This window comes from Heteronotia binoei, chromosome 15, assembly GCF_032191835.1.
Source record: "Heteronotia binoei isolate CCM8104 ecotype False Entrance Well chromosome 15, APGP_CSIRO_Hbin_v1, whole genome shotgun sequence".
Classification (NCBI taxonomy): domain Eukaryota; kingdom Metazoa; phylum Chordata; class Lepidosauria; order Squamata; family Gekkonidae; genus Heteronotia; species Heteronotia binoei.
This window is the reverse complement of record NC_083237.1, coordinates 11452203-11476945: the sequence shown is the minus strand read 5'-3', so window position 1 is coordinate 11476945 and position 24743 is coordinate 11452203. Positions and strand designations below refer to the sequence as shown.

The following is a 24743-nucleotide window of genomic DNA, read 5'->3' as shown; positions in this document are numbered from 1 at the left end:
CTTGGAGGGGTGGAGACCCTTCTGGGGCCGCGGTGGCTCTTGATGGGTCCTTCCTGGGAGCCTGAATGGATTCCCAGTTCAAGAAAAAAGATGTGAATGAACCTTGACGGTTGTCAGAAAGGGCCACGATGGGCTTAAGGTTTGATATCAATTTGCTTTCGATACTCTGAGGTGGAGTCAGGAGAGAAGCAAAAGATTTGTGCAACGTGGCCTGCATTAGCATCGAGGTAAGACAAAAAGATGCCTAGTTGGAGCAGGAAGGAAGAGAAAATTAACCATTAGTTGCTAGCCAGCAATTAAGGTATAAGCAATACTTTACCTGCAAACCCATTGTTCTTATACATTCAATCATGGGTGGAGGGGGGGAATGAAAGGAGTTTACCTGGAGGATGCCTATATTGTAACCTTATGCAGACAGACAAGCCCAGAGAAGTTCTCTGGCTTTTACAGAGAGTGTTTCCACTTGGCTTGTTTCTGACCAGTAGCTTCCAATTCAGGTCAGGAAAATGCAGATCCCACTGTAGGGATGCTACTGTAAGGTAGTCAGTGCCTCCTTGTTACAAAGCACTCTCAAGATACTGAGTCAAATCTAGCCCAGAGATCAATAAACAGCATTTAATCTTGCACCTTTTTTATGATGTATATTTGCTGATGAGGTGAGCTTATGGTACAATTGGATAACCAGTTTGTTCACACTCCAACATGGAAGACCCTGGCCTCTAACTCCCCAACCCAAGAAGAAGGTAGTTAGCATATAATTTGCCCTAAACAGGAAGGAGGCTAATTGGACAATAGTTTACAGGGCCACTTCTATCCCTTTTCTTGTAAATACTTTCGGGTCTAGTATAGCAGGGATGGCCAACAGTAGCTCTCCAGATGTTTTTTGCCTACAACTCCCATCAGCCCCAGCCAGCATGGCTGATGGCTGAGACGGATGGGAGTTGTAGGCAAAAAACATCTGGAGAGCTACTGTTGGTCACCCCCGTCAGGTATAGGATGGCTGGACTGGTCAGGCAGCCGTCCTGACTTTCACTTAGTAGAGTGCTCTTTCTGAGCTTCAGCACAACAACGTGGCCTAGTCTAATGGTTACGACACACAGAGAGCCTTTGCTTTAAGTTAAGAAAGCAATACTGGTGGATTTATTTTAAGAAACATAACATATAAGTGTAGCGGAGAGAGAAAGAGTGGCTATCTATTCTAGCTATGGATGGCTTTGGATTGATAGTAGACCATCTGCTTAGTTCAGATCAGGCAGAGAGACACCATGATGTTCCTCCTGATGCATGCAGGGAAGAAAAAGGAACAGGAAGAGAACAAAGAGGAAGGAAGTTCCCTGAAATTACATTCTATTGATTAGAGAGGGTGAGTGAAAGCAGGGCAGACAGGAAGGAGCTATCTAGCTTGCTCTATGGTGTTTGTAGTCTTGGAGGACAGAGCAAAAAACATCACCAGTCTTTTCTTCTAACAAATATCGCAGTCACCTGCCTCCAGGAACCTGGAATTGACCCTGAAGCATCAGTGGTCATAAATAAAGGGGCCATCAAAGGAGATCTACTTTGAATATGCCCAGAGGGAGTATGGATAGTGTTGTTTCATAATGTTGGAAAAATAATTCCCTTTCAAAGCCTTTGACTTGATACTTGACATAGAACCCTGACACAAAACCAGAAAAAAGCTACACTACCGAGAGATCTGGATGAGCTTCATGGAGACTTCTGACAATCCTTTCCTGCTTTCTTTTATCCATTCATCAGTGTTTCCGATTTCTAATACATATCTTTCTTTTGGCATCTCTGAGAGCTTCGTGTACTTGTTTGTTTCTGAGAGTGTAGATAAAGGGGTTCAACAAAGGTGTCACCACAGTGTTTAAAATGGAGACTCCTTTATTGAAACCAAACCCTTCGCTTTGGGAAGGCCTCACGTACATGAAGATACAGCTGCCATAGAACAAGGACACAACAATAATATGGGAGGAGCAAGTGGAGAAAGCCTTCTGCCTCTCTTGAGTCGATGGGATGCGCAAAATGCTAGAAATAATGTTGGCATAGGAAATGACAGTCACTGCCAAAGTTCCAATGAGAGAGAACGTGGCAATGAAGAAATCCACGCGTTCCATCAGAATTGTGTCTACACAGGCGAGTTTGATCAGCGGTCCATTGTCGCAGAAAAAATGGTTTATAGTGTTTGGGCCGCAAAATGGCATCTGAAATAAAGCAATTGCTGGGCCCAGGATTAGCAACAAGCCCCCAACCCAAGAGCAACCTACTAGCAGGGAACAGAGTTGACCACTCATTATGGTGGCGTAACGAAGAGGGTGGCAGATGGCCACGTATCTGTCAAATGACATGACCGCCAGCAGGAAGAACTCCGTTGTCCCCAAGGTAAAATACAGAAAACATTGCGTGAAGCAGCCACTGATGGAGATCGTCCTCTGCCCCGTGGCCAAGTGGGCCAGTGCTTTGGGGATGAGGGCAGTGGTGAATCCAACCTCCAAGAGCGCAAAATTTCGGAGGAAGAAATACATTGGAGTGTGGAGACGGCGACTGGAGAGCGTGATCGCAACGATCACCACGTTCCCGGATATAGTCAACAGATATGTTCCCATCAATAGGAGAAAGAGTACAACTTGAAGCTTATGATTGTCTGTAAAGCCCAAAAGTATGAATTCCCTCACTGGGGTGCTGTTCATCTTTTTCGGCACCTCCCTGAAAGGAAAATAAATTAGTTGTTACTGTTGTATTTTATGGATAATATTAATTCAACCACCATGACCATTGCCGATAGAATCAGGGCTTTTTTTGGAGCAGGAACTCCTTTGCATATTAGGCCGCACCCCCTGATGTAGTCAATCCTCCAAGAGCTTACAGGGCTCTTATTCCAGGGCTTACTGTAAGTTCCAGGAGGATTGGCTACATCAGGGGTGTGTGGCCTAAAATGCAAAGGAGTTCCTGCTACAAAAAAAAGAAAAGAAAAGCCCTGAATATAATTAAGAACTGAATGATTGATTTGGACACCAATAGTAGAATACAGAGAAACTGCTTAAAGCATAAGGCTGCTACAAAGTTGTTATAAAAATCAAAGTGAGGTTGCTACACAGGAGTAGCCAATTACAAGACAGACACGCAAGGAAATAAGAACTGAATGCCTGCAGGACGCAGCTGAATCAGGCTTGTAGCCACAAAGGGGCCTGTGGGGGCACAGCCTGACCCCCCCCCCCTCTCTCATCATGGTTGAGCCAGCAAAGAATCATCAGCGACAGCTGGAGCTGGGTGAGCTGAGAAGGGCACAGTCCAGTGCAGCAGCAAAAGAAGAAGCAGAGAGAAGGGAGGTGGAGGAGTGAGAGGTGGAGGAAGCCACTCAAAATGGGCTGGGAAAGGGGGAGGAATGACGGAGCTGCTGGCTGCAAAGTGCCAGGGTGGGGGAGAAGGAGGTGGAAGGAACCCCCCCCCCCCGCTTGCATGCAAGGTGCAGTCTCTTCTTGACTCCAGAGTTTTAGGGTCAGCTGCCTCGACTTGGCCACTTTCAGAGCCTCCAGCTTTTGTCCCTACCCCAGAAAGCTTTGAAGAAGCAGCAAGCCCCGTAGTGGATGGGAAAGGGTTCCCCCCAACTTTTTAACCCCCCCCTACCTTTTAAAATTCTGGCTACGTCACTGAGCTGAATACCTTTCCAATGCATTACCAACAGTCTTCTGAATATATACAATAGCTGACCTTTCCTCTTACAAACAGCTCCTTAACCTAAAACAAGGGGAGGGATGGTGGCTCAGTGGTAGAGCATCTGCTTGGTAAGTAGAAGGTCCCCGGTTCAATCTCCAGCATCTCCAGCTATAAGAGCGTCCAGGCAAATAGGTGTAAAAAACCTCGGCTTGAGACCCTGGAGAGCCGCTGCCAGTCAAGTGAGGGACGGTGGCTCAGTGGAAGAGCATCTGCTTGGTAAGCAGAAGGTCCCAGGTTCAATCCCCGGCATCTCCAGCTATAAAAGGGTCCAGGTAAATAGGTGTGAAAAACCTCAGCTTGAGACCCTGAAGAGCCGCTGCCAGTCAGGTGAGGGACGGTGGCTCAGTGGAAGAGCATCTGCTTGGTAAGCAGAAGGTCCCAGGTTCAATCCCCGGCATCTCCAACTAAAAAGGGTCCAGGCAAATAGGTGTGAAAAACCTCAGCTTGAGACCCTGGAGAGCCACTGCCAGTCTGAGTAGACAGTACTGACTTTGATGGACTGAGGGTCTGATTCAGTATAAGGCAGCTTCATATGTTCAACGCACCAACCATAACGCACAATTTAAAAGAGATACGTGGAGAGGAGGGGAGGAGGAATGGTATAGTATAGCCCGATCTCATAAGTTCTCAGAAGCTAAGCAGGGTCAGTACTTGGTTGTGAGGCCAGAGAAGAAGGTTCTGTAAAGGAAGTCAAACCACCTCTGCTTCTCGCTTGCCTTGAACGTCCCTTGCTGGGATTGCCACAAATCAGTTGTCAAGTTGACAGCACTTGCGTACATAGCTAACACAGAGACTCAGGGACCAGCCCCTGCAATAAACCAAGATGGTAACTTTGTCCCAGTAAGCATTCAGGACCAAATCATATCAGCTCTTCTATCTCTGGCTTGTCCAGTGGCTCATTCTCTGGTGTAAAAAAATGTCATCATGTGTCAGCAGTGCCCTCCTTCTCTCTACATGGGTTCCATGTTTGCTCAAACAAATCAATGGACATACATCTGACATTTAAACTCATCATGCTGAGAAACTAAAGGGTGAAGAGTTTATCTTTCGAGGCATGATATAATATAACTGATTCTAAAGGCACTGTTTAGCACTTCAATGTGTGGCCGAAAAGGGGGAAAAAATGGCTAAATTAAATCAAGGCGTTTAGCAGTATTATAACCTATTAAATTCAAGGAGCAATATCAAATAAATATTTTAATTAAAGAACTGAGAGAGTTTGCATCTATGACAGCACGATCCCACCTTGTGACACTTGCATATATGAAAAGAGCAATAAATCCAACATCGAAAGGCAGGCCTTCAAAGGAAGCTGATATTTCTTATCTACTATAAATGTCAACATCTTGCTTCTCCCACCCCCTTTTGATTATTGATTACTATAGCTACAAGTTTAAAGTGCCATCAGGCTGCAGTTGTCTTATGGTGACCCCATAGAGTTGTCCAGGTACGAGGTGGATAAGAGGTACATAGCAATGCTGGACTTCCTCGGTGGTTTCTCATCTGAGTACTCACCAAGTACTAACAACATGGCGCGTAGCTTCCAACAGCTGACAAGGCTGGGCTAGCCTGGGCCATCCAATTCAGGGCAATTACTAGAGTTCTACCACTGTTGACTTTCAATTGCATCACCTTGTTTTATTTCACAGCCTTGTAGGTTTTATATTTTGACTAGCGCAACTGCTGAAAACTTCACAATCATGGTCTGAGTGGACCCTTTGGACTGCGCCTCGCTTTAAACCAAAGTAGGAGTCCAGCCGCACCTTTAAGACCAACAAAGTTTTATTCAGAATGTAAGCTTTCATATGCAGGCATACTTCTCTCTTTGCTCACACAGTCTCTCTTTGTAAACTCTTCCCGTTTATCTAAATCAAGCCTGATAGATTTACATCATTGTGTTTGAAGCCTCTGCTTGAATAAATGCTATTTTTTTAAAGATGCCACTGGACTCTTTTTTGATTTTGCAGACTGGCATGGCATCCTCACAGTGTATCATGTATTCTCTAATTTCCTTCCCACCACAAAACATAACATACCGAGTGATTCTGATCCAGCACTCAGAAGTGAGAGCTTTCATTTATTTCTTCACTTGCTTTATAGCTCACCTTTCTCACTAAGTCTCAAGGCTTGTTGCAAAATACTCACCACTGGCTATCCATTTTTGACAGAGGACACTCTTGTTCTGGTCTCCTGCATTCTTCCGCCTAAAGGGTTGGATCCAGCCACCTTTTCTGCTGTCAAAACAAGGGGTTCTGTCTGTCCAACTAAAAAATGCTACATTGGGGATCTGAGGACTTGCATGTAAAAGGCACGTGAGATGTAGCACAGAGGGGAATCGGGCAGGCTCGAGTGACCAAAAGGTAGCTAAATCTAACCCTAGGTTTTTATGCCTGCACATGCAGGCAAGCTCCTAGCATCTCTGCATTACAGGCTATACAATAATTTTATTGCAAACAAATCAAAAGTGGCATGATCTTCTCTTCACAGAAGGAGGTGTCTTAAATTAACGAATTCACTGGGAAAAAACCCTGACCCTCCCCTGTTGACAAACACTGTGAATCAACAAAATCACTCTTTACATCTGTTTTCTGAGCCTGTACCTTTCTGAATCCTAAGGGTGTTTTAGGAGATTACTTAGTTTCTTGGCTCACAAAGTAGGAAAACCTGCCTCTTTGTCATAACCATTTATTCTCTTTGTATCAGAAGTATATATGGAAGCAGTCTGATTCAATCATTGTGTCTCCCTAATCATGCCCCTTTGCAAAGCCCAAGGGAGGTGATCTTCTTGGTGTTGATGGTACACAAGGGACATTATTTTAGCTTCTTTAAGGAGCTTAATATTTACTATGCATCTAAAGATATGTTGCTACTATATTATTTTAGCCTGGATATTTCCATAGTTCTTTTGTGTATCGTCTATGGGATTGCAGGTCAGGATGAGATAGCAGTTCTGTAACCTAAACAGGACTCCTTAAAGTCCTCCTCTGTAGATTTTTGATGTTCAATATTTGTTGGGATGTGTTTTGAAAAAGTGTCCTCTGACACTGATCAGCCAGTGATATGGGGATGTCTTTTTCTTCTCCTCCTCCTCTTTCTTATCCTTCTCCTTCTCCTCCTCTTCCTCCTTCTCCCTTTCACTTACTTGGATCCTATGATACTCTTCTACAGAAAAAGACTTCCTCCAGTGGAGAATGGCTTTTCTGACAGAGAAAGGTCTTTATTCGTTGAAGGGAGTATTCTGCTGTTGGAGCATGACTTGGTGGAAGGGTGCAATAGGTAGTTCTGCCAAATCTGGGCTGGGAAATTCATGGAGACATTGTGACCGCACATTGTTTATAATCCTCCCAATATGTGTAGTAGCGAAGTTGTCCGAAAGTAGCGATGCATAAATTAGGCACATTGAAATCTTTGTAGTGAACATTTATAACCATTGTGTGAGCCAAGCCTCTTCCCTGTTGATTGCCCAATTTGAACATCAAACGAAGCAGTTTAGCATCTGTGCTGTAACATTTGTAGGCAGTTTTATTTTCTCACTATGTTTTGAAGCAAAAAGCTGCTTTTGCAGATGTCTAGTAGGGAAAAATTACTCTTCCTCCTGGTGTGATAGTCAAGTCATTAAAGTGACATAAACTACAAATCCCATGAGGCTCTGTGAAAATATGTATGCACAAGCTAGTCAAGATTCATAGCATTTGGAAGCCATCAATTTCCAAGTTTTCATATTCAGTAAGTCATTTTGGGCAGGCACTCACAGGAGCAGAGCTCTGGAATCTCTAAATGTTATTGTGCTCTTTCTTTCACCCCCTAATACTTGCTTTGGGGCTCCATTTTCCAAACCCCTTGTGAGAATTTTGCTGAACTCGTTAAGATTTGACATTTTCTAATATTTTTCTCCACCAAAAAAATAGGGAAACAACACATAGAAAGCAGACAGATGGAAATCTCCATCATACCTCTGTGGCCACATAGGAGAAAGTAATTTTAAAAGTATGATGGGAGTAAGGTTTTATTATGACAATTAGAACCCAAGAAGCGTTTTAAGGTAGATGTTGAACTGATATTATTTAGTATACCTGCCGGTGATGTGAGGAATGTGTGACGTATGCAAATGAGTTGTGCTAATGAGATCTGGCACCTCTTTTTCTACAAAATGACCCCTGAGTGTAAAAGAAACTACGGAACACTACTGCCAATGAAAACCTTTATTTCAATGGGATTTTTATATACTTAAATTGTTAGTTTGTTTAAGATATTAGTGGTAGCATGTTATGGTCCTAAAGGTATTATGGTGGTGAGATTGTGCAGCTGTAGCTCCAAGGTTATGGTGGTGTGAGTGACAAGAGACCACAATAATTCTCTGTACAATTAAAGCATCAATCCTATCCACATGGACTTGAGATTACTTTTTACTGAGTAATGACATACAGGAGTGGACTGCATCTGTCTCTTAATTCAGTGCAATGATTACTGATTGTTAAACTCATTTGAACTTATAATATAGCTGGTAATGCGCACATTTTTAAAAGGAAGCCCATCTGTGTAAGAAATAACTTCTGATTTTAAATCAAAAAATCAAAGTGCAAAAGAATGTATTTAATTTTTCTTGCAACAAAGTTTAGAAAAAATAATTCTGCCACTTACAAAATGAATAGGGGTTGTACATTAAGAGAGCCAGTTTGGTGTAGTGGTTAATTGTGCGGACTCTTTTCTGGGAGAACCGGGTTTGATTCCTCACTCGACTTGCACCTGCTGGAATGACCTTGGGTCAGCCATAGCTCTGGCAGAGGTTGTCCATGAAAGGGCAGCTGCTGTGAGAGTCCTCTCAGCCCCACCCACCTCATAGGATCCGTTGTGGTGGTGGGGGGGGGGAGGTAAAGGAGATTGTGACCACTCTGAGATTCAGAGTATAGGGCAGGATACAAATCCAATATCTTCTTATCTTCTTATTCTACTACTTAAAAAAATCATTTTAATTTTATTTTGGTATTTCAGAAAGACCATGGTTATGGTCAAGTCCAGTCAAGTTAGCCTTTATTGGCATAAAATATATAGATGTATATATCAGAGCAAATTGGTTTTAAAAAAGATAAAATGGAACGATTGCATACATATACATCAGGAAAAGCATATTTCTATGAGATCCTCTGACGTGCCTTTAAAACAGAACAAAGAAACTTAGCCACTTTCTCAGTGACACTAGATGAAGTATCGTTCAAAAGCTTATAGACCTTAAGTGCATCAGAACAATCAACCATGCTAACTAATAGAGGATGTGACGAAGATCTGTATACAAATTACAATAAAGAAGAATATGAGTAACTGACTTCACACATGTTTGCTTACAGAGACAGTATCTGACTGAGTAGACTGACTTGGTAAATCTGCCATAAAGAGTGGCAGAGGGCATGGCGTTGCATTTGTCAAGGGAATAAGCTCTACGCTGCTGTGGCACTTGCAAGACGGATAGATATGAGGCCATTTTCCCAGTACTAAGAGAGATCTCAAAACTCAAGTTTTCTTAGCCAGACTGTATAGGTCTTGGCGCTCAATATCTAGCAACCTGTTTTTAATTTGTTGGACTGCAGTGGTGAAGGACAGCATGGACAATAGTTCTAGGGATAAACCCATTGTTTTTATTTTTCTCTCAATTTGTGCTGACCAATTTGACAAATTAAATTCAGAGAGCATTTTAGAGATATAGCTCCCCGGTTCAGAGTTGTAGTGCAAGCATAGCCAGAATTTGAAGGTCATGAGCCATGCACTAGTAACCATTAAGGACATGCCAGTTTCTAAGCAGATAACTGCATATGGGACACATTTTGGCATGGCCAGAATTTTACGCAAGAATTTGGATTGGACACATTCGATAGCACCTTCATAAGATCCAATCCAGATTGGGATGCCATACAGAAGTTGTGAAATCACTTTGGCTTTGAATATTTGTATGGCAGCTGGCACAAATTGGTTACCTCTGCCATAAAAAAAAGCGAGCTATGGCAGATGCACTGATGTTAGCTATCTTCACTGCATATTTGTGATGGGTAGACCAAGTCACATTATATTGAAAATAAACACCTAAGTATTTAAAATACTTGACTTGCTCTATCTCTTTACCATCAATAACCCATTTGTAAAGTCTCCACTTTTTTGAGAAAACTAAGATTTTGGACTTCTCATAATTGAGCTGGAGCTTATTACTAGTAAAATACAGAACACAACAGGACAACAGACGTCTTAAGCCCACTCTAGAGCAGGACAACAGCACCGTATCGTCAGCATAAAGTAACAAGGGTACATGTAATGCACCGAGTTTTGGACTATGGCAGTCAGGACCAGACAACTGAATAGCCAGGTCATTAAGGAAAAGATTGAATAAAAAGGGAGCCAAAATGCAACCCTGTTTGACACCTTTATTGGCAGCAATCTTTGATGTTAGGTTGCCTGCTAATGAGCATTTGATCTGGCAGGTGGTAGAAGTGCGTAATCTCTTAATAAGCATAAGTAGTCTTTTATCCATGTTTCGTTTATCTAGCTGAATCCAGAGGAGGTCCCTGTCAACTGAATCAAATGCGCCTTTTAAATCTAAAAAAGCAACAAATAATTTCTGGTTATTATGCACAGTGTACTTGTTGACTAGATGGGATAGGGTAATGCAGTGGTCTAAAGTGGTCTTCCCTTTGCAGAAGCCCAACTGTTCAGGGCCTAGAATTTTTTCCTGCAACCTCCAGAGATTGAGCTTGACTAATAGATGTTTGGAGTAAAGCTTGCCAATGATGGAGAGTAGGCTAATCGGCCTGTAATTGGCAGGGTTAGTGTGATCAACTTTTTTGTATAGCAGGACCACTATTGCATTCAACCATGCCAAGGGGATTATGCCAGTTCGATCTACAATTGTAAACAGAGATGCAAGGGGAGAAGCCCACCAGTCTGGGTCTAATTTTAAGATTTCGGAGGAAATGGCATCTGGGCCAGGAGCCTTTCCTAATTTCAGTTGTGTAATTAATTCTTTTATTTCCTCTGGAGGGACAGGAGGCCAGTCAGGTAAATTGGCTAGAGGAAAATCAGATGGTTCAGCACAAGTTAGATCTTGATGGAACAGAACTGAGAAGTGCTGAAACCAAACATAAGAGGAAATGGCAGACATAGATGGGTCATCGGCCCGGGATGCACTTCCCATGGAGTTTTAATATAATTGCGCCTCTTTTTTTGTGATAAGGTGGTGCAACTGAGTCTTAAGCACAAAGTATTGTGATGGCAAGGTCAGGGCTTTTGAATTGCGGTATTGGTTGTAAACTTTACACAGAAGAGTTTTTGTTTCTTTACATTCTCTGTCGAACCATCGGTGTGTAGAATTTACTAGAGAAGTTGCACCTCTGCTTGGGCACCCTGAACTGACACTCAGTGATTCAGAGATATAAGATGTTAAAGAATTGTAAGTTGATACAGATACATTAGGGTCATTAGGGTCAGGTGCACATATTAAAGAGGATCTGTATTCTACAGTGGGACCAGATCTGAAGAGCTGTTGGGTTTTCCAAACTGTGAGATCGTTCCATGGAATTCTGGGCAATAAGTCAGTTTTGTAAGGTTGCAAGGACAAGTTACAGGAGGGATAAATGTGAGGACCAATTTGAAGAGTCAAAATGAGGGGAAAATGGTAACTAATAATAAAATTCCCCAATGTAAAATCTTTGACATAAGGTTTCAATAAAGGAGAGATTAAAATGTAATCAATTACGCTACAGCCCCTCAGGGAGACAGAGGTGAATTCTCCTGAATTTGGGTAGCCAATCAAACAGTTTAACCAAATTCTGTTGTATTACATACAGAATTTGGTAAGACAGATGCCTGCTGAATTTAGACGGCTATCCTTGGAGTATATTGGATAGGAGAAAATGGGTAGAAGGGTGTCGTCTTGGTTAAAATCAAGGGCTTTAAAAAATATACTACAGTCCTTCCCTACCCTAGCATTAAAGTTGCCCACTAGAATTATTTCTATAGTTGGAAATTTCCTCTCTAATTCCTCCATGAGTGTGGCCAAGTGTTCCCAATATTGCAAAAGAGTTAGCTTATCTAGAGAGGGTGGTACATATACATTCACAATAATTAAGAAGAATTTTTTGAGGAGAAGCTTGATGATCTGCACCATAGAGATGTTTGCCTGTAGAGTGATGTGTTCCAAGGCAAAATGTGAGGAGACAAGTATAGACAAACCTGCTTGAAAACGACCCCTTGTATTACTCTTGAAGGCTGGGAGGGAAAAGGACTTGTACCCTTCTAGTTGGATCTGGTGTGGAGTCCAGGTTTCTTGTAGTAGTATAACATCAAACCCCTTAAGATATCTTATAAACTCAGCATCCTTAGCCTTATTTTGCCAGCCGGCCACATTCCAGGATACGATCTTAATATCCAGAATGGTGAAGGGTTTGGATGGCGAGAGTATGAAAGGGGTGGTGAATCAGTCTTCTCTAGTAAGTTGTTCAAGGGTGCCATTGGTATCATGAAACACAGATCCATTACCCAAGCCGCTCGAGATGTTCTTAATTAGTTGACTCGTATTTGGCCACACAATCTCACTATTGCTGCTCAGAAGGGGGTTCTCAGCCATTACTGGAGACGTATGAACTTCAGCTTGTGTTGATGACTCAAGGTTCTCCTTGAGATCCAATTTGCCTTCTGTGGTGGAAATTAAATCAGTCTTCTCTTCAGGATTCACTTGTTGGAAGGGTGAGTGGTTTACTCCTGTTTTTCTTTGGTCTACCTCCATAGAAATGAGAGGAGTTAGAGGGACTGATAAAGCTGAACCATTCTCAAGAGTGTTGGGCATCATGAGCAGGTTAGATACTTGTGTGTGATCACTTTTTGTTTTCAAAAGTTTTTCCCTCAACACTTTGAGTTTAATTGTGATTGCAAGTTGTTATGTAGATGGGAGGGCTGTGAAAGAGTTAATTAGATCCTGTTCTATGGAGTTCTCAAGAAGGAGATGCTCTGAAGCTGGGTTCAGGTAGAAAGGTGAATCAGGACCCTGAGCCAAGTCACTCTGGTCTCCAGCTTTAGTCATTCCTGCCTTGAAATTGATGTCCTCTGTCAAAGAGCCCTCTTTTTGCCAGTGGGATAGCAGGGGGTTTATAAGAGAATTGACAAAGACCCTAGCTGGAAAAATCCCCTTAGTTTGAAGGAAGTCTTTCTGGGACTGCAGCAGACTGGGGATCCTGGAACTGCTGAAAGTGAGCAAGATTCTTTGAGCCTGATTTGTCAATTGATGGTAATTTCCCCCTTAGAAGGGCTTTTAGATGGTAAGTAGCCCAACATTTCAGGAGTAATTTTGAAAATCCTTTTTGGGTAAATGTTTTGGGATTCAGGAATACTGGGTATCAGTATTTCCTGCATCAGGACCTGAGGTCTACCATCAATATTTTCAATGGGTGGCAGATCTGGCTTCCAGGTGCCAGGTGTACTGTTCACTAAAAACAGCAGAATCTGTTGTGTAGGTGGACTCATGATTTGTCCCTGTATGACCATTGCTGCCTGGCTCATTGGAGCCTGTAGGACTGAGCTTGGGGACTCTGAAACATTGGATCCCTGCCGCCCTGGCCCAATCAGAGGCCCCCGGCTGGTTCAAATGACCCAATGGTGTTCTACCACGGGAACCTTGAACTGTATATAGTTGGCCTCATTGGCCCTAGTATTCAGTCTTCTAGTTTACAAGTTACCAAGCTTAAACTAATGAAGAGAGTTATGATCACAGCAACCACGTCTCCTCTCTGCATTGAACTCACTATATTATAGAATCCAAAAGCTGAAAATGCCTGAAACATTCCTAACATTTCAGGGCAATGAACTTCAGGCATCTCAAAATTCCAGGAGCAAAATGGAACAGGACATTCCAGGCATTATTTCAGTTTCAGGATATCTGAACGTGGTGGTGGAACGTGCCATCAAGTTACCAATGGTTCATGGCAATGTTGTAGGATTTTCAAGGGAAGAGACATTCAGAGATGGTTTCCCATTGCCTGCCTCCTTTATCAAGGCCCTAGACTTTCTTGAGGGTCTCCTCTCCAAATACCTACCAGAGCTAACCCTGCTTAGCTTCTGAGATCTAATGAGATTCAACTAGCCTGGGCTATCCTAGTCAGACAAAGCACACCCAGGGGTGTGATTCTAGCAGGAGCTCCTTTGCATATTAGGCCACACCCCCTGATGTAGCCAATCCTCCAGGAGCTTACAAGGTTCTTTTTTTTTTTGTAAACTCTAGGGTGACCATAATGTCTGAAGGCCAGCCAGGGACACTGGGGGGGGGGGGGGGGTGCGCGCGAAGCGTGCGGGCGCCGCCGGAAACAGGAAGTGACGTCACTTCCGGTGACGTCACTTCCGGTGATGTCATGCCACCACCGGAAACAGGAAGTGGCATCACTTCCTGTGACATCATTTCCCCCGCGTCACCTGCCGGAAACAGGAAGTGACTTCACAGCACTTCCTGTGACGTCCCCAAAAATCCCCCAAATATCACCGCCGGAAACAATTTTGTTCTCAAATCCTGTATATACTTCATCAGTATATGGGATAAGGCACTTTCTCAACTGTGCTGCATAATGCAGCCTATTTATTTTGTCCTGTTGGCTCTGTTGGCTCTATCTGCGCCACCTTCATCACTTTCGGGGTGTGGATCCCCCAGTGGGGTGGTCTCCCGACTCCCTCCGCTGACTGTTTCTGATAGCCCTGCGCCCCCTCTTTCATTTGATATGTGTCCCGTGCGGGTGCCACCCTCCCGCCGGGAGATGCCGCAAAATGAGCCCCCTTGAGGCTTATGGCGGCAGGGCTCGGGGGAAGCGAGCTAGACTGCTGTTCTTTTGAGGGGTTATAGAGTGTTTCGAGCCCGTCCCTGTGGCATCGGTCCCATCGTTGTGGGACCAAGGGGGCCGGCGCAGCGGCACGCCGAAGCAGCCTGTCACTAATAACACCGGTCAAGATGCAGGACAGGAACCTGGAAGTGACCGACAGGCTGCTTCAGCGTGCCGCTGCGCCGGCCCCCTGGGCCCCACAATGATGGGACCGATGCCACAGGGACGGGCTCGAAACACTCTATAACCCCTCAAAAGAACAGCAGTCTAGCTCGCTTCCCCCGAGCCCTGCCGCCATAAGCCTCAAGGGGGCTCATTTTGCGGCATCTCCCGGCGGGAGGGTGGCACCCGCACGGGACACATATCAAATGAAAGAGGGGGCACAGGGCTATCAGAAACAGCCGGCGGAGGGAGTCGGGAGACCACTCCACTGGGGGATCCACACCCCGAAAGTGATGAAGGTGGCGCAGATAGAGCCAACAGAGCCAACAGGACAAAATAAATAGGCTGCATTATGCAGCACAGTTGAGAAAGTGCCTTATCCCATATACTGATGAAGTAAATACAGGATCTGAGAACAAAATTGCACTAGAAGACACAAACACAAAGCTCCCTTACACTGAATCAGTGCTTGGGTCCACCAAAGTCAGTATTGTCACATAAGAGAAGCCCTGTTGGATCAGGCCAGTGGCCCCTCCAGTCCAACACTCTGCGTCACATAATAACATAAGAGAAGCCCTGTTGGATCAGGCCAGTGGCCCATCCAGTCCAACACTCTGCATCACATAACAACATAAGAGAAGCCCTGTTGGATCAGGCCAGTGGCCCATCCAGTCCAACACTCTGCATCACATAACAACATAAGAGAAGCCCTGTTGGATCAGGCCAGTGGCCCATCCAGTCCAACACTCTGCGTCACATAACAACATAAGAGAAGCCCTGTTGGATCAGGCCAGTGGCCCATCCAGTCCAACACTCTGCATCACATAACAACATAAGAGAAGCCCTGTTGGATCAGGCCAGTGGCCCATCCAGTCCAACACTCTGCGTCACATAAGAACATAAGAGAAGCCCTGTTGGATCAGGCCAGTGGCCCATCCAGTCCAACACTCTGCGTCACATAAGAACATAAGAGAAGCCCTGTTGGATCAGGCCAGTGGCCCATCCAGTCCAACACTCTGCGTCACATAAGAACATAAGAGAAGCCCTGTTGGATCAGGCCAGTGGCCCATCCAGTCCAACACTCTGCGTCACATAAGAACATAAGAGAAGCCCTGTTGGATCAGGCCAGTGGCCCATCCAGTCCAACACTCTGCATCACATAAGAACATAAGAGAAGCCCTGTTGGATCAGGCCAGTGGCCCATCCAGTCCAACACTCTGCGTCACATAAGAACATAAGAGAAGCCCTGTTGGATCAGGCCAGTGGCCCATCCAGTCCAACACTCTGCATCACATAACAACATAAGGAGGGAGGGAGGGAAGGAAGGAAGGAAGGGAGAAAGGGAGGAAGGGAAGAAGGGAAGAAAGGAAGGGAGGGAAGGGAGGGAGGAAGGAAGGAAGGGAGGGAAGGGAGGGAGGAAGGAAGGAAGGAAGGGAGGGAAGGAAGGAAGGAAGGAAGGAAGGAAGGAAGGAAGGAAGGAAGGAAGGAAGGAAGGAAGGAAGGAAGGAAGGAGGGAAGGAAGGAAGGAAGGAAGGGGGAGGGAGGGAGGGAAGGAAGGAAGGAAGGAAGGAAGGAAGGAAGGGGGAGGGAGGGAGGGAGGGAAGGAAGGAAGGAAGGAAGGAAGGAAGGAAGGAAGGGGGAGGGAGGGAAGGAAGGAAGGAAGGAAGAAAGGAAGGGAGGAGGGAGGGAAGGAAGGAAGGCAAGGGAGGGAGGGAAGGAAGGAAGAAAGGAAGGGAGGGAGGAGGGAGGGAAGGAAGGAAGGGAAGGGAGTGAGGGAAGGAAGGAAGAAAGGAAGAAAGGGAGGAGGGAGGGAGGGAGGGAAGGAAGGAAGGAAGGGAAGGGAGTGAGGGAAGGAAGGAAGGAAGGAAGGAAGGAAGGAAGAAAGGAAGGAAGGAAGGGAGGGAGGGAGGAGGGAGGGAAGAAAGGAAGGCCGCCCCCCGCCCCCCCCTCCGCTTTCGGCCCCCTTACCTTATTCCAGGGGGGCGGATCCAGCGGCGGCGGTGGCGGGGAGTCCTCCGGCGGCGGCCTCGCGGCGAGGGAGGGAGGGAACTGCCGGGGCTGGCCTCTGGAGGCCTCCAGGGACCAGCGCCGGCTGCTCCGCGGCTTTCCCGCGGCCTCCGCTGGTCCCTGGAGGCCCTCCAGAGACTCTGGAGGGCCTCCAGGGACCAGCGGAGGCCGCGGGGAAGCCTTCGCTGGCCGGCGCTGGTCCCGGAAGGCCTTCCAGAGCCTCTGGAAGGCCTTCCGGGACCAGCGCCGGGTGCCCCGCGGCTTCCCCGCGGCCTCCGCTGGTCCCTGGAGGCCCTCCAGAGACTCTGGAGGGCCTCCAGGGACCAGCGGAGGCCGCGGGGAAGCCTTCGCTGGCCGGCGCTGGTCCCCGAAGGCCTTCCAGAGGCTCTGGAAGGCCTTCCGGGACCAGCGCCGGGTGCCCCGCGGCCTCTCCGCGGCCTCCGCTGGTCGCTGGAGGCCCTCCAGAGTCTCTGGAGGGCTTCCAGCGACCAGTGGAGGCCACGGAGAGGCCTCCACCACTGCCGCCGGGCCCCGCGCGCGGGCGGGGAAGGCGGGGAGTGAGGGTGGGAGCGTCCCTGCGCGTGCGCAGGGGCCCTGCGCAGGCGCAGGGACGCTCCCTCCCTCACTCCCCGCCTTCCCCGCCCGCGGCCCACCGGCTCCGGGGCTGCCTAAACCGGGACCTTTAATGGTCCCGGTATAGGCAGCCCGGGATCCGGGATTGGGTGGCCAGATCCGGGAATGTCCCGGGAGACCGGGACGGTCTGGCCACCCTAGCTGCGACACAAACATCAGAGTCTGCCCCTACTCTAGGTGCATTCTCTCCGTGCTTTTGCAAAACCATGTATTCAAAATAAACCCGCTTGTTGCTGACCCCTTGTTCGGCGTTTTCTCGGTAAGACGAAAACTGCCCATAACATATGTAAAGGAGCTCCTGCTAGAGTTCCACCCCTACCTAAAACTGAATGGTTATTTTTTTCTAAGTGTTGGAAATGTTAAAGTTCTTGCTTGAAGGATGAAAATATGTTGGAAGTTCAAAAGAAGCATAGGAGGGAGGGAGGGAGGAATTTTCAGTATCATACACTTTTTTTTTATGTACATGTAATTTGCATGGGAATTTAAAACAACTCTATTTTCTTGATGGCAGTACTGGGGAAAACAATCAGACAAAACCGCAAACAACCCAACAATGCTAGTTTTCCTTTCCGTTAAATAAGGTGGTGGATCATGGCCACAGATCATTATAACATCATTGACTATTTCATAATTTCAATTACTGATTAATACACACACTCCTTTATCTTCCTCCAGGAAGGGAAATGGTGCCAGTGTGGACAGGACTTTTGCAAAAATGCAGGTTCCCATTCAGACAGCTAGCTAACTTGCTCTGCGTTCTTTCTGGTAAGATCATATCAAACTAGATTTGAGAAAAGGCATATATAAGACTGGGAAAGTCTGAAAAGTCGATGATTAGAGGATGATGTGGACACCTGCCCCCCCCCCCCCCACCAGCTCCTCTGCAATTTGGAAGCAAAGGCAGATAAAACCCTCTATGTGGATGTATCCCTCATCAAATGCTTTTGTGCTGGAGATCCCTTTTTTTTCAAATGATGGCCATTGTTATGTTTCATTGTTTTCTGTGGTGCCAGAAGGTAGAACCAATGGGTTAAAATTAAATCAGAAGAGTTTCCAGCTCAACATTAGGAAGAACTTCCTGACAGAGTGGTTTCTCAGTAGAACAGGCTTCCTCAGGAGGTGGTGGGCTCTCCTTTCTTGGAGGTTTTTAAACAGAGGCTAGATTGCCATCTGATAGCAATGAGGATCCTGTAAATTTAGGGGACAGTATTTGTGAATTTCCTGCATTGTGCAGGGGGTTGGACGAGATGACTCTGGAGGTGCCTTCCAACTCCATTATTTTATGACTCTATTATTCTCTTTCCACTGAGAAACATGTTATCAGCACCTAGAACTTAACCAGAATTTTTCTTCAGATGCTTCTTGGTGGCTGAGAGCCGGGACACGGCATGCTTTAGCACCTCTTTGACTTGCTGATTCCTTAGGGTATAGATGAATGGGTTGAGCAAGTGAGTGACAACGCAGGTTTGGAGGGTCACTGCTTTCTTGAGGCCAAAGGAAAACCCTTTGTTGGGCACTATGTACATGAAAATGGCACTCCCATAGAAGACAGAGGCCACTGTGATGTGGGAGGCACAAGTGGAGAAGGTTTTCTTCCGGCCTGTGCTGGATGAGATGCGGAGGATGGTGGTGATGATATAGACATAGGAGACCACTGTCAGCATCAGAGAACTCAACAACACAATGGTAGACAGGGAAAACTCTATCATCTCCAGGAGGGAAGTGTCAGCACAAGAGAGCCTGATCAGTGGTTCAATGTCACAGAAGAAATGGTCAATGATGTTGGGACCACAGAAAGGCAACATTGAGATGATAATGATAGGAGAAAGGACAGAAAGGAACCCCCCAACCCAAGACACAAGCAGCAACTGGATTGTCAAACGTACATTCATAATGGTGGAATAACGAAGTGGATTGCAGATTGCAACGTACCGGTCCAAGAACATGACAGCCAAGAGGATGAACTCAGTGGTGCCCAAAAAGAAGTAGAAGTAACACTGAGAGATGCAGCCGGACACAGAGATGGTCTTCTTCTTGGATAAGAAGTCCCTCGTCATCTTGGGAGCAATGGCCGTGGCCACCATGGCATCCAGGAAGGAGAGGTTGCAAAGGAAGAAGTACATGGGACTGTGAAGTCGATGGTCAGCCCAAGTGGCTGTAATAATAACCACATTTCCAGTGATGGTAAGCAGGTAGACAACAAGCAGCAATGCAAAGAAGACAATTTCCACCTGCCAGACTACAGCGAATCCTAGCAAAATAAATTCATTGACTTTACCGATGGTTCCATTTGTCTTGGACATTTCGAAAGCTTCTGAAAAAGAGAAAGTGATTGTCAGGGGCACCAAAGACAACAAAGAAGCACAGTTTGTAGTGCAATCATTAAGGGATGTTAACTAGGTACATAAAGGACAGATGATACCTTGACGGAGATCTACGTAAATACTGAGATTTATTTGCAAAGAAAAGACAAAAATAGATTTCCATATGTGTGCGTGAGAAAGAGAGGATGCACATGAACATGTTAGTTGAAAAATTAAACAGGAAGGTATACACCATTCTCTGCTCTGTTTTGTACTCACAACAACCCTGTAAGGAAGGTGAGACAGAGAGGGCGTTTTCGCACTCACCTTCAAGTGGCGCGACCACCCTCTTCACAGCGGAGGATCTGCGCGGATTTCGCACAAGAAGCGCTGGAGCAGCCAAAAGAGCCGGAAAGTTCCGTCGCGAAAGCCGCTCAACCGTTTTCCTGCTTCTTGGCGGTTTCCGTTTGAGCGGCTTTCGCGATGGAACTTTCCGGCTCTTTTGGCTGCTCCAGCGCTTCTTGTGCGAAATCCGCGCAGATCCTCCGCTGTGAAGAGGGTGGTCGCGCCACTTGAAGGTGAGTGCGAAAACGCCCAGAGTGTTAGTGCCCCAAGGTTAGGAGGCATTTCTCATATACATGCCCTGCCCTAGATGGCCCAGGCTAGCCGAGATCTCAGAAGCTAAGATGGTTAGTACTAGGACAGGAGACCACAAGGAAGCCTGGGGTCATGATGCAGAGGCGGGCAACGCCCATCCCTTGTCAGGTTGGTGACCACCAGCTCTGTTTCCCTCTTGCCTTGAAAACCCTGCAGGGTCACTGTAAGTTATCCAAGACTTGACAGCCCTTTTTTTCCCAATTTCTAAAATGCTTTATTGAATTGAGAAACACGGTACAAATACATCAACAAATCAGTAAGCGTGCACCAAGTACCAATACAGAACAGGGAAGTAGGTGCGTACACCATAGGCCATCTTAGAGCAAAATTACAACAACAATTGACATGACATGAGTATAGCATGGTAAGAGTTACTAGGAATATTGTTATCAGCTTTGTCTATAAAGGGACGCCATTTTTCTTAAAACTCAGGGAAGCAATTTGTTGAGAACGATGGGGGTCTAAATCATAAGTAAGTTTATCGAAAACAAAATAATCCCACAATTTCAACCACCAAGTCCATCGTGAGGGAGGAGATTGCTGCTTCCAGACTAGGGCTATTGCAAATTTAGCAGCCACAAACATATGCGAGATCAATTCCTCTACAGGTTCGGAAGTGTTTGAGGTGCCTATAAGATTCAAAAGAGCGTATTCAGGCGTAAATGGTGGAGAGTGTGAAGTGAGAGCTAGTACTTCTTGGTAGATTTGCCTCCAAAAGCTATTTATGACTGGGCATAGCCACCAAGAGTGAAAAAATGTGCCCTTCTGGCCACAATTCTTAAAACAGAGAGGCGAGATAGAGGATGAGTGTGCTAACTGCACTGGAGTCCTGTACCATCGCGTAAGGACTTTTAAGGCTTGAAGTTGAAGGTTCATTGCTTTTGTTTTGTAGGGGGAGGGACGGTGGCTCAGTGGTAGAGCATCTGCTTGGGAAGCAGAAGGTCCCAGGTTCAATCCCTGGCATCTCCAAAAAAGGGTCCAGGCAAATAGGTGTGGAAAACCTCAGCTTGAGACCCTGGAGAGCCGCTGCCAGTCTGAGAAGACAATACTGACTTTGATGGACCAAAGGTCTGATTCAGTATAAGGCAGCTTCATATGTTCATATATATATGGGTCATCATGTGACAGCCCTTTCTACCACCGACGATCTTGGATACAATGGCTGTTGTTGAATTTAAGCATACATTGACACCATTAATGCCAAGTGACGTGAGTTACTCAGCACTATAACAAGAGAATGTGGTGTGAGTCCTGTCTTGAGAAGACAGTAGCCCAGCCTCTATAAGGCAAAACCTTCCCTCTGGTAGGCAGCACTTTGAAATGTGCTGGGTACCTACCACAGCTCCTCCCTCCCTCCTAATTTTTATCCCAACCTTCCTCTAAGAGGCTAAGGATAGCATCCACACTTCTCCCATTCTCTGATTTATTCTCGCAATGACACTGTGTGGTGGGTAGATTAGGTTGTGGGTGGATAGACCAAAGTTATGCCTGAATGAGAATTGAACTCAGATCTCCCACATCCTAACCTGACATTCTAGTCGCCGTACCACACTGGTTGTCAACACAAAAAGGAAAGGAAATCTTTCTCTACTCTTGTACTAAATTTATTAGAAATATTTTTGGAGGATTTTGCATACTCTTTCATGACTTAGAAGCTGTACAGCCCAACAACTCCCAAGATGGAAATAAAACTCAAACGTGGATGTACGTTGCTGACAAAGCACAACCAACTTACGATGATTCCATCAAGGAACATTCAAGTCAAGTAAGAAGCAGAAGTGGTTTACCATTGCCTTCCTCTACAGAATCTGTGGACACCCATCCACTATGCAAGTATCAACAATGCTTAGCTTTTGCGATCTGATGAGATTGGACTATATCATACCATTCCACATCCCAAAGCTAAAATGCAGTTTACAAAAGCAAGCTAGCAAACAAACAATAAAACCATTTGAAGGAGGTAAGGCAGTTGTGGATGAAATGCCATCATTGTTAAAATGGCGAGTTTGTTATAATTTGCCTCTTGAAATATTCCATTGAAGCTACTGAAAAGAACCCAGGTATGTAATTTGACAACAATTTGGGGACAAGAAAGTCCTTTTCATGGTGGTCACCAACCTGACAAGGGATGGGCGTTTCAGAAGACGTTCTATTCTAGGTCTTAGGGAACAGGATGGTTGATACAGGTGTTAAAACTCTGATTTCATAGGAAGATCCTAATTGGTATTACAAGTAGTAGCAGATCTAGTGCTCAGCCCCGAAATGAAGATCAGTGTTCTTTTGATGAAGCATGCTGATTCAAAGTTTTCCTAGTAAATTTCTCACTGTTCTGGTGAGGTTTGAGCATTATCTTTTCTGGGGAGTGGGGAAGAAAGAAATATCTGGTAAGAGAAGATCTTGCAGTTTTCCTTGCTACTCAGAGGGTAACTTCGGATCTCTTTTTAGCACTCATAGCTACTAATTCCCATCAGGGCTTTTTCCTCCTCTGTGTTTCATAGAGAGTTTCCCAAAGGAACAAGAACCACAAACAATCCAAAGTTCAAATGCAAGACACCTGGGATTCAGTTTCTGGTAAGCAGTGCTCACAGTTTTTCTCGGGCTTGTCCTCTGCTCAGATTTCCTCCCTCAAATGCCAGTCAATCAAATTAAACACAACTGTCATGTTCCTGGTGGTCATAGTGGGTATCAAATATAATGTATAAGAGCACTTTTTCAAAAGGCATCACCTGGCAGGATCAAAGCAACAAGACCAGCTCATCCACTGATTAAATGCCCCCATCCAAGGAAGGAGAGGACAATGCCATGGTATTTGCCCTCTAAATAAGAGCTTGAAAAGCTTTACATCCATTGCATGGCTGCTAAGGCCTCTTTCTCTGTATACTCACCTCCTAACTGTTGCCAATCCCCAGGCGGAGGCAGGGGATCCCTGTTTTGGAGGCCCTCCCCCCGCTTCAGGGTCATCAGAAAATGGGGGGAAGGGAATGTCTGTTGGGCACTCCCTTGTTCCCTATAGAGACCAATTCTGTGAGTATCTGAGGCTCTGGGAGGGTTGTTTTTTGAGGTAAGAGGCACCAAATTTGCAGCATAGCAACCGGTGCCTCTCCTCCATCTCGTTTCCAAACAGTTGAACCAGGAAGTTGAATCTCCTCCAAGTTTCAAAAAAGATTGGGCCATGGGGTCCAATTCTATGAGCCACCTCAAAAGGTGCCCATATCCTTCATTATTTCCAATGAAAGGAAGGCATTTAAAAGGTGTGCAGTACCTCTAAATGTGATGGCCAGAACTCACCGTTGGAGTCCAATTATGCTTGCTCCTGGCTCCACCCCAAAGTCTCCTGGCTCCACCCTCAAAGTACCCGGATAGCTCTTGAATTGGACCTGGGAACCCTACCTGATATTAAGAGTGCTACTGCCTCTGAACATAGAGGCTCCATTTCATCATCATGGCAGGTAGGCAGTGATGGACCTCTCCTCCATGCAATTGGCTGCTGTGTTCCCCTTTGGAGGCCTCCTAAGCTACTAAACAACAGGGGATTCCAAAACTAAATTACTCTCCAAATGAAGATGCACTTCCTGTTACCATCCTAAATCTACCCTCCCAGGCTGTATTTGTATGCATTATCTACTTGAAAGTAGTCTTGCTGAACTAAAAGAGTCTGAGTGATGAGCCATCATGCCTTGGTGTAGACCAGGGGTGGCCAACGGTAGCTCTTCAGATATTTTTTGCTTACAACTCCCATCAGCCCCAGCCAGCATGGCCAATGGCTGGGACTGATGGGAGTTAGAGGCAAAAAACATCTGCAGAGCTACCGTTGGCCACCTCTGGTGTAGACTCTCAAACTATTTTGCTTTGCAGGGTCAGTGCCTGGATTCAAACAGCCAGGGCTTTTTTTTGTAGCAGGAAGTCCTTTGCATATTAGGCCACACACCCCTGATGTAGCCAATCCTCCTGGAGCTTGCAGTCAGCCCTGGAAGAACAGCCCTCTTGGGGGTTTGGCTATGTCAGGGGTGTGTGGCCTAATATGCAAAGGACTTCCTGCTAAAAAAAAGGCCCTGGAAGCAGCCATCCCTCCAACAGAGTTGGCAGTCACCAAGTAGGGCCTGGAAATCTCCTAGAACGCCAGTTGATTTCCAGGCTGCAGAGATCAGTTCCTCTGGACAGAAGGAAAACTTTGGAGGGTGGTCTCTGTGGTATAACTCTCTGTGGAGTTTCTTCCCTTCACCCAACTGGACCCTCTCCAAGCTCTGCCCACAACCTGGAGTTGGCAGCCCTAAACTCCAACCAGAAATATACTGCAGCTCCTTGCATGGCACTAGGGTAGTATTAGGTCAGACTCAGAGGATATATTTACCCTAGCAGGTCAAATGGAAGGTATAAGCAGCAGATATTGGCTCTCTGCAGCTTATATGTTCTGCCTCATCAC

At 45.8% G+C, this 24743-nt stretch overlaps 2 protein-coding genes across 2 annotated transcripts; both read right to left on the bottom strand.

The window, feature by feature from the left end:
* Positions 1–1751: 1751 nt before the first annotated feature.
* On the bottom strand, positions 1752–23879 carry LOC132583981 (olfactory receptor 6E1-like). The gene is made up of 2 exons (XM_060255744.1): positions 23711–23879; positions 1752–2706 (listed from the first exon to the last, which is right to left on the bottom strand). Exons 1-2 carry the CDS (start codon positions 23740–23742, stop codon positions 1752–1754), a joined length of 987 nt encoding a protein of 328 aa, XP_060111727.1. The 5' UTR covers positions 23743–23879.
* On the bottom strand, positions 13136–19663 carry LOC132584546 (olfactory receptor 6M1-like). Its single transcript, XM_060256450.1, has 2 exons — positions 18738–19663; positions 13136–13283 (listed from the first exon to the last, which is right to left on the bottom strand). The coding sequence occupies exons 1-2, from the start codon at positions 19661–19663 to the stop codon at positions 13136–13138; spliced, it is 1074 nt and encodes a 357-aa protein (XP_060112433.1).
* Positions 23880–24743: the final 864 nt, after the last annotated feature.